This window comes from Eurypyga helias, unplaced genomic scaffold (assembly GCF_000690775.1).
Source record: "Eurypyga helias isolate BGI_N326 unplaced genomic scaffold, ASM69077v1 scaffold14184, whole genome shotgun sequence".
Classification (NCBI taxonomy): domain Eukaryota; kingdom Metazoa; phylum Chordata; class Aves; order Eurypygiformes; family Eurypygidae; genus Eurypyga; species Eurypyga helias.
Window position 1 is genome coordinate 25914 of NW_010245724.1, and position 9461 is coordinate 35374.

At 47.6% G+C, this 9461-nt stretch overlaps 1 protein-coding gene across 1 annotated transcript in view; it reads left to right on the plus strand.

Moving 5' to 3' along the window:
- The window catches only part of CHD2 (chromodomain helicase DNA binding protein 2), a gene marked incomplete at its 5' end in the record, with an annotated part of 38825 nt that overhangs the window by 25701 nt on the left and 3663 nt on the right, over window positions 1-9461 (plus strand). The window contains 10 exon segments of the mRNA XM_010150183.1: window positions 1-102; window positions 1113-1288; window positions 2731-2772; window positions 3797-3936; window positions 4698-4836; window positions 4975-5125; window positions 6407-6529; window positions 6857-6985; window positions 7893-8033; window positions 9173-9307. The exon segment at window positions 1-102 is cut by the window's left edge and continues 20 nt beyond it. Of these exon segments, the coding sequence (XP_010148485.1) occupies window positions 1-102; window positions 1113-1288; window positions 2731-2772; window positions 3797-3936; window positions 4698-4836; window positions 4975-5125; window positions 6407-6529; window positions 6857-6985; window positions 7893-8033; window positions 9173-9307 (1278 nt within the window).

The following is a 9461-nucleotide window of genomic DNA, read 5'->3' on the forward strand; positions in this document are numbered from 1 at the left end:
ATCATTCCAGAAGAGCAGAGGAAAAAGGTGGAGGAGGAAGAAAGACAGAAAGAATTGGAGGAAATCTACATGTTGCCTCGAATCCGGAGCTCGACTAAAAAGGTACAGCCTGTCTCGAGGAGCTGAGAGGCAGGAGGCGAGAGCGGGTGAAGGCAATGCTCAAGGGAGGCCTTCTTGCCATCCAAGTGCTTCCTTTTTTCTTCCAGAGCTGGCTAGGAGTAAAGTACGGAGGTAGCATGTTGGCCTCTTGTTAGCATCATAGAATCACAGAATGGTTTGGGTTGGAAAGGACCTTAAAGATCATCTAGTTCCAACCCCCCTGCCATGGGCAGGGACACCTTGCACTAGACCAGGTTGCTCCAAGCCTCATTCACTCAGCCCGTGGTTTTTAACGCGTTGGATTTGGTACCATGTGCCTCATCTTGGCAGACAAAACCAAGACAACCTGTAGTAAGCACCGGGAAAAAATACCCAATTGTGTAATGCAGATTTTACTGCAGTTTTATGCCATTTTCTGCCTGTTTCTTTTTCTTGGGCTCTTGAGCTCCCTGGGCTGTTCTTGCCTAAATGTGGCTCTTGCAGGCAGAAGAGATTGTGTCGTCCCAAGTTCTTTGTTTAGGTGATGGGGTCTACCCCAGTCCAACAGAAAGACTGTGCAAGGAAACTCTTCTGGGACACGGGACTTTAAGGGTTATGAACTGTTCTCTGGGATGAGCTGGGGAACATTAAAATGAAAACCAGAGGGAAGGATAATTCATATTGGATGATTCCAGACTCATTTCTGAGGTGTCCTGGTTTTCAAAACAGCCTAAGAGACTGTGGCACAAAACCATGGTAATCAATGTGTTTTAATGTATCTTATATACGTTAGTAAATCAAAATGCAATGAAACTGCTATCCAGAAGGCTCTAAAGGCAGGATGAGCACCAGAGCCTTAGCTAGCTGAAAACTGAAAGGATGCTCAGCCTCTCTGGGTTGATCACATGCATCCTCAGGAAGAGAAGCCAAGGCGTTTTACAGTCTGAACGTGAAATAGTGCCATTGCATGGGAGGGGCAGAAGAGGTCAGAGTAGCAGTTGTTAACTGTACTGCTGTTCTTCTGGTACTTACAGGCTCAGGCAAATGACAGTGAATCAGATGCAGAAACTAAGAGAAGGCTTCAGAGATCATCTGGATCAGAAAGCGAGACTGATGATACCGATGACGAGAAGAGACCAAAGCGCAGGGGGCGTCCTCGGAGTGTTAGAAAAGATACTGTGGAAGGATTTACTGATGCTGAAATCAGGAGGTCAGTGCTGAGCACAAGAGACAGAAAGCAAATACAGAAATCCCCTGCAGGCAGAGAAACCCCCTGATTAATCCAGGAGGTGTTCACTTGTAAGCACAGCACGTCAATGGTTTAGGTGGAGCTGGTTCGCTGGGCCGGCTTCTGCACCTTTGTATAATTCAGTTTGCTCCCAGCTGATGAGCTTAACAGTCAGGTCTGTGCGAAATGGACTGGGTTGTCTTTAGTCAGGCTGCAGTAAAGCTAGTGCTTTCCTAAAATGAATCCTTGGTGTAACTGCCCTTCTAGGCCAAGTGGATTGAGCTAATTCCATATTACTTGTGAGGTCTTAAGTACCATGAGGTACAGGGCTGGAGAAGCCAAGGACTCTGGCCTTCCTGACATTTTTCTGGCAGTAATCCTGCTGTGATTGAAGCTTCAAGTGAAAGGCAAGCTCTGGCAAAATAACCCCCTGGAAGCACTGGTCCTGTTGATCCCTGCAGTTGTGTGTCCTGTTCTGCACCGTGTCCCTGAAGTCAGCTGGGGGCTAAATTCCAGAGCATTACTGTCTTCTCGTGTCTTCTAACTCTTGAGCCTTTCCCAAAGATCTTTGTCCTTTGGCTCTGCCCAGATGTTCAGCCAAAGATGGCGAAGAGGGAGTTAGGATTTTTCCCTGACTCTGTCTGTCTCTGACTTAATGTATTTTTAAAGAGGAGATGGTCAGACTTTTTGGATTGGGGTAGCTGCCGCCCTGAAACCATGGAGAAGGAAGGAGATGATGCAGTGTGAAATACAGCAGCCGTTTAGGTTATTGTGATGTAGCAGAAAGAGGCTGAAAGAGCACAGGATGAAAAAAAAGAAGGGGAAATAACACATAAAAAATAAGCCGAGGTTGAAGCCATTGAGTCTTCTCGCAGTGCAGGGCACTGTTCAGTTGCGGCAGCGGTCTGACTCTTGCCCTGAAGTTGTGTGTCAGCCACAGCAGTGATTTGCACAAGAAGACACAAAAATAAACAGCGATCTGTGTCTGCAAACCTCGGTGATGCAAACCACATTTGGCTCTTCTGTGATGTGTTGTTACACTTACAGCCCGAGTGTTAGAATTACTAATGACATTGATTTAATGCCTCTTTTCTTCTTGGAAAAATGAAGTTCATAATTACCAGCATGCTGTGAGCCAATGCTTTCTTTCAAATTTTTTTTACACTACAATTATGACTTTCTTCTTTTTCCCTCATCTGTCAAACATCCACCATTCATAATGGTGTTGTGTTCTTCTCCAGCTGAGGTCACAAAACTCTTGGTAGGGGTTAATGGATTGGGCTTGCCAGTCCTGGGTGCTTAGCTAATCAGTGTAGAGCGCAAGGTTGATAATGTGCAGGCTGTAATTGATATATTCAAGCGTATGGATGATATTGTATGGCAGTTGGTTCAGTTTCTGTTTTCTTTTTCCTTTTTTTTTTTAGGTTTATCAAGGCTTACAAGAAGTTTGGACTGCCTCTTGAACGGTAAGGCCCAGCTTGGCCCTGCTCCGGAGGGTTATCACAGTGGGGACGTTGTGTTTCTAAGTTCAGCCATACACAGGTTGTTATGGGTGTTTGATACAACCTCCACAGACAGCACAAAGCTGTGCTGTCGTGTGATCAGGAACCTGAGCATGGCCATACAGTCCCTCACCTCTCAGTCGATGGGCAAGGATGAAGGCTGGCCAAAAAGCAGCTGGAGCAGTAGTGGTGCTGGGCTGTACACAGCCTCATCCTGTGGCTGAGTCTGGCCCTTGGGGCATTTCTACTCTGCCTAGAAAGGTGTCTGCACAGCAAATCCTACCCAAAACGCTCCCCAAGCTTCTCTATGCATATTATTTTCAGGACTAAATTGGGAGCATCTTTCTCTCATTGCCATACCCCTCCTGAAGGGAAGTGCGGAGAGGCACGTGCCATCCTCATGCGTAGGTCTGCAGAGCCCTGTGCTGTGCCCCAGCATCAGTGAGGGGAGGAAGGGAGATGGGGACATGTGCTGCCCTTGCTGAGGTCTCAGAGCTGAGGCAGAAATCCCTGCATGTATGGTGTGAGAAGTGACTTTTTTCAGGTGGTTGTACTCTGCTGTTGTGAGACACAAGGCTTGTGTGTGGGCCTTGACGTTACTTGCTTCAGCCAGGCAAAAGGGAAAGCAGGTGGCAGCTTTTGACTATCCAGTGGAGTTAATATGGAACTGGGAAGGCATGAAGGGACACTGGACAGTCACAGAGGGTGCCTGTTGTGCCCAAGGTAGACAGTTCTCAGCTTTGCTTTAATATTAAAAGATCCAAAGGATTGGATCAGTTAGGCTACACCTGCACTGTACTGCAGTTAGGTCTAAAAAAAGACTAAAACTGTGGTTTTTCCTGCAGGAACTCCACTCCTGCAGGTTTCATACATTCATACATACACAGCATTGACTACTAAAGCCATGAAACAATTGCTCTGGAAGTGACTGGGAGGAGATATGTTGTATCCAATACAGAACTTGCAATCCTTTTGTCCCCTTTCCCAGGCTGGAGTGTATTGCCCGGGATGCTGAGCTGGTGGATAAGTCTGTAGCTGATCTGAAACGGTTAGGGGAGCTCATCCACAACAGCTGTGTGTCAGCGATGCAAGAATACGAGGAGCAGCTGAAAGAAAATCCGGGTGAAGGTAAGCAAGAGGGTTGTTTGCTGCTGTTAGGATGTTTTTGTAGCTGGTGCGAAACCCGTTCCCTTGCTGGACGGGGAGGCATGCCATGTTGTGGCTGAAAGGCAGAAAACAAGCAGGTGCTTAAAGCATCCCGTCTCTGCCCAGCAGCTCTCAGCAACAGCGAGAAACCCCTGACTCTTCTGCTCAGGCCAGAAAGTGCTGTTTGGGTCTGTGGCTTCTGCTGAACATGAGTTTTCCTGGGGAGAAGCTGAAGTAATCAGCTTATTTAATGCTGGGGCCCCAAGGCAAAGCAGATCACGTTAACGGTTGGACTTGATGATCTTAAATGATTCTGTGATTCCCTGTTTAACTGCTCGTGGAATGCTGTGTACTCCCTGGTAAAGCTGGATCCACAGTTAGCACTTCCTGGAGCTGTCATTATCAGCCGCTCTCTGTATGGCTGTTCTGTGCTGTTGGTTTGGAGATACAGGGGTCTGGGCTGGATTTCCCACTGGATCTCTGTTACAGCTGAACAAAACTACTGGAGCAACAGCTCCAGCGTACCTAGATATATTTTTAAGAAAATGATACTGGGATGTGTTTGGGTTGCAGAGCTAAGTGACTTAGTGAAGGAGAACTTCCTTTTGGCACTTGCTTTAGCAGGCAGCCTTATGTAAGAGGTTGAGGGCAAGGCGTTGATCTCTGTGTGTTTAGTCTTTGTTTTAGAGAGGCACTTCTTTCTGTCCGAGTTCTCTTAGTCGCTGTGTTTCACTGTTGAGCAGGGAAAGGACCTGGAAAGAGAAGAGGGCCCACTATCAAGATCTCTGGTGTCCAAGTCAACGTGAAGTCCATCATCCAGCATGAAGAGGAGTTTGAAATGCTGCATAAATCCATTCCTGCGGACCCAGAGGAAAGGAAGAAGTGAGTTTGGCTAAGTGGGCAACGCGGAAAGAGGCTGAGGGAATTTGGATTTTGTAGTGGAAAAAGAATAGTGTGGCTGTGTGGATTTGCTTTACCTGCCGCAGCACTAAAACTGGATCATGTTTGTAACGCCTTCAGGTACCGCCTGACCTGCCGTGTCAAAGCTGCCCATTTTGATGTAGACTGGGGAGTGGAGGAGGATTCTCGCTTGTTAGTGGGAATTTACGAGCATGGTTATGGAAACTGGGAGCTGATTAAAACAGATCCAGAGCTGAAGTTATCTGATAAGGTAGGTCGCTTTGCTTGTTGCTTGCATTGGGTCCACAGTAGTGTTCATAGCGAGCATTTACTCCAGACACAGATGTTTCCATTTGTAACCACTCCAAAAATAATAATGAACAATGAGGATAACGGTGACTTCCATGAAATGTTGCATGCTTGATGGAAAGCAGAGCTGTGCTGTTGGGTTGGCAGTAAATTTTCTCTGAACAGTACCATATGACCCACACTGCAGTGATGCAGGCAGAAAATGGTAATGCTGACATGTGTGGTTACATGCCCAGTAGAGAGCGAGCATTGCATAATCTTGACTTGATATTTCCTTGAGCATCTCACAGGAAGCTGAGTCTGAATTTCTGTGTGGAAATAGTTTTTCACAGCTTTGACACTGGTAATGTCAAGACTGGTCTGTGTTAGCTTTGGGGGTGTAGTTACATGACTGGCTATGGCAGCAAAGCCAGCTGGAAAGCCTCCATCTAGCTCTTTTCCTCACTCATTCCCATAAGAACTGTTTGTGGGGACCACAACATTTCAACATGGAATGGTCCAGGTTCAAAATAAGCTGCCATCCATTGTGTCAGCACGATGGAAGGAGAGCAAACTGCAACACAGGCCTGAGGAACATTGAGATGCTCTACACCAGCTCTGCTGCCCGTGTGCTGCATTCCCATGACACCCCCGCTAGTGTTTTTAGGAAAAATGAGGCTGTGGCCGAGACCTTTCCTGTGTGAAGTTCCAAAAGGCATTTTACAAGGGAAACAATTGCCTGAGACAGGCCACACATTCCCAGTGACGTATGAAGGTAACCGTAGTTGACAAGCTGAGATGCTCCCTCCACAGTGGCACCTTCCAGCCTTGTTTTCGGCTGACAGTTCTGCATATCCTTCCTGTAGCAATGGCCCAGGTTACCAGAGAGGGCTGTGACAGGGCTGTCACAAACAAATGTGATGTGTCAAGGAAAGACGACTCAGTTTTCCAGTGCAAGGTCCCAAATACATTTGGCAAAGGTCTTTTTTTGCACACTTACAAGAAAGGTCACAGAGAGTCTAGAGAGCTGCCTGGGGGTCCTTTCACCCTTGCAAAAGGCCAAGGGGAGGGATGCCTGCTCGGAGCTTTGCTTTTGGCTAGACAGGGACAGTCTGTGTGGGAGTTGGAAGAAAAGCTCGTTCCCCCAGAAGGTGCAGCATCTCCAGCCCTTTGCTGGGCCTGGACACACTGCTGCTAGTGCATCTCTTGTCAAGGTTTGATAGATGCATGTGGGCATTTTGTGTTTTTTCCTTCTTTATCAAAGATCCTACCTGTTGAGACAGACAAGAAACCTCAGGGAAAACAGCTCCAGACCCGAGTTGATTATCTACTGAAACTGCTGAAGAAAGATCTGGACAAGAAAGAAAACATGAAAGATGGGGAAGAGGTGAGATATGGCTGCTCGGTTCTGGGGGGTTTCAGGACGAGTGGTGGGCTGATGGGAGGAGACAGCCTATGTTCCCCGGTCACTGAACATCATCTACGTGAAAGAACATGGACTTGTCTGTAGTCTCATTGCACTGTGATACTGAAATGATAATTAGTAAGGGATAGGTAGTTAATTATGACACTTACTGAAGGACTCGGGCTCATCAGGCTTCCTGCCACCCTGCAGGAGCTGCGACTGACTGTGAGATGTTCAGGAGATGGGCTGTGCTCCCAGGAAGCAGCGGTAGGTATTTCCTTGCCCTGACTTGTTCTGTGTTTTCACCAGGGCAAGCTAAAGAAGAGGAAACCACGAGTAAAGAAAGAGAACAAGGCTCCCAAAATCAAAGATGAGCACGGGAACGAACTCTCCTCTCCTCGACATTCAGACAACCAGTCGGAAGAAGGTGAAGTCAAGGTGAGTCAACTTGGTGGGTGGTGGCTTTTCCAGGTTTCCTCGAGCGGTGTCATTACTGCAGAAAGTCTCCTTGAGAAGCAATGCCCTGTGGGGTCGAGAGGGCACTACCCAGTGCCTTGCCACAGGAGACTGGCAAACTCCTAAAAACATCTATACGGCTGTCAGGGTGAAAGAAGGACCTTTCCCGCCCACTGTTCTGCATCAGTGCTCTGAGTGTTTTGGGGGATCCTAGAATGGGCACACACATCCACATACTGGCTTGGAGGAAGGATTGTATCAGGACAAAGTTGGGGTCGAGAGGGCACTACCCAGTGCCTTGCCACAGGAGACTGGCAAACTCCTAAAAACATCTATACGGCTGTCAGGGTGAAAGAAGGACCTTTCCCGCCCACTGTTCTGCATCAGTGCTCTGAGTGTTTTGGGGGATCCTAGAATGGGCACACACATCCACATACTGGCTTGGAGGAAGGATTGTATCAGGACAAAGTAAAGTCAGAATTGTTTCCCTCTCCTTTTCAGTACGTCAGCCAGTGGTGAAGCTGCAGTTTAGGTCATGCTGTTGCTTAGAAAACCTTCTGTCTTGTAGTGTAAGGCTTTTTTGTTCATGTGCTGATCAGTATCTACCGTAGGGGCTGAGTGTACTCGAGCGCAGCTGGCATAGGAAAAGCAGTGCTTATCTACAGTTTGCCAGCTAGTTACGGACCAGGGCTCTTCTCTTTTTCATACCTTTTGTCAGGGGTTGGGTGGGTTGCAGCACGTGGCTTGCTGTCTGGTCCCAAGAGGTGCGAGGGCAAATGTGGCTGGATCTCAAAAACGGCCTGCGTTTCCGGCATGTCAGTTTTATGGAAGAAAGCGTACCACGAGGTGAGCGACTCCAAATCTGACACTGCTGTGACTGATTTTCTAGGAGGATGGCTTGGAAAAGAGCCCAGTGAAAAAGAAACAGAAGAAGAAGGAGAACAAAGAGAACAAGGAAAAACAGACAACCACTAAGAAAGAGAAGGAAAGTGATAAAGAGAAGAAGAAGACAAAAGAGAAGAAAGAGAAGGTATGTGGTACTCTCAGGAGCAGTTTGAGATAGCAGAGTCTCTGAGCAGAAGAGAGGCTTACGATTCATTAAAGACCCTCTGTGAAGAGGCATCAATGAAGCGCCGTGGGGTGAGGCGTTATCCCTTTTTTCAGCCCTCCTGAATTATTAGTGTAGAGAATAAACAGCAGAAAAGGCATTAATACATCCTCAAGCTTGATGGGATGTCAGCAAGAAGGAAGAGATTTGGTCAGACCCCTTTTAAAGCAGGGCTGTCCCTCTGACCAGGAAGAAAGGTGGGCAGACTCCGGAGCATTCACATCAAAGTGCTGTTCAGATCACGGGGTTGGCAGCTCCTTGTCTGTATTCCCCTTCAGCTCATCTCAAATAACCCAGCTGCCCTCACCATCCGGACTGTAGGTTGTCCTTGTGGCTGTTCAGGACTCACCAGAATGAGTGTTTTGACATGAGTGGTACGCTGTGGACTAAGATGTCCCTTGAATTTTGGGTACAACTGCCTTGAGGCTGGATTCCAATTGGAAGCCTCTGTAATAATGACCTGTGCAAGAACAGGTATGTACTTGGTGCTCAGGGTGTTGTGGCACTGAGGTCACGAGTGCAAATATGGAAACTTTGTCACCTATGTAGGGGAAGGTTTGCTTTCCGAGGATTTTTTGGTATGTCTTCTGACTCTAAAGGGCTTTGACTGCAGATAAGTCATATAAGTCAAAACTTACATTAATAGGCCGTGATTTGAGGTTGCTTTCCAGAGGGTCTGAGGCCTAGTGACATCACATGAAGTTGCAGATCCTCGTAGACATGAGACTACTCTGAGCTCTGTCCTTTGCAAGGGACATAAATTCTTCAGCTTAACCTCTCTTCCAAGTCTTCAACGTTGATTTTTTTTCTCTCCTTGAGTATAAATATGACATTCGTGTCCCAAATGTTGGCTCTGACTTCTCTGAACTTCCTCAGGGGTGACGTAAAACTAAATAGAGGCATCTCAGCTGAACAGTCTGAGATCTTGGGAGGAAAGTTGTAGGAGTGGTGCCCGGGCTTCAACGACCGCCAGCAGCAATAGCGTGGAGGTTGTTCATTGGATCATTTGGGATCCTGCGGTCTGGCTCATCGTGTGATGGGTGTAATTTGTCCTTGTTAAGCCTAAAGGTGGTGAAGCCAAATCTGGAAGTAAAGGGAAGAGATCGCAAGGTCCCGTCCACATCACAGCAGGGAGTGAACCGATCCCCATCGGAGAAGACGAGGACGACGATCTGGACCAAGAAACATTCAGCATAGTGAGTATTTTCCTGGGGAGTCGGTTGGGCCGTGGCAGACCAGGAAGGCAGTCAGGGTTTTCTTGCATGTTATCCGAAGAATGGGTTTAGGTGTCAGTGTGTGAGCCCCTCTGTAGTGCCCCTGGTGATTTCCTGTGGCTGGTCTGAGCGTGGC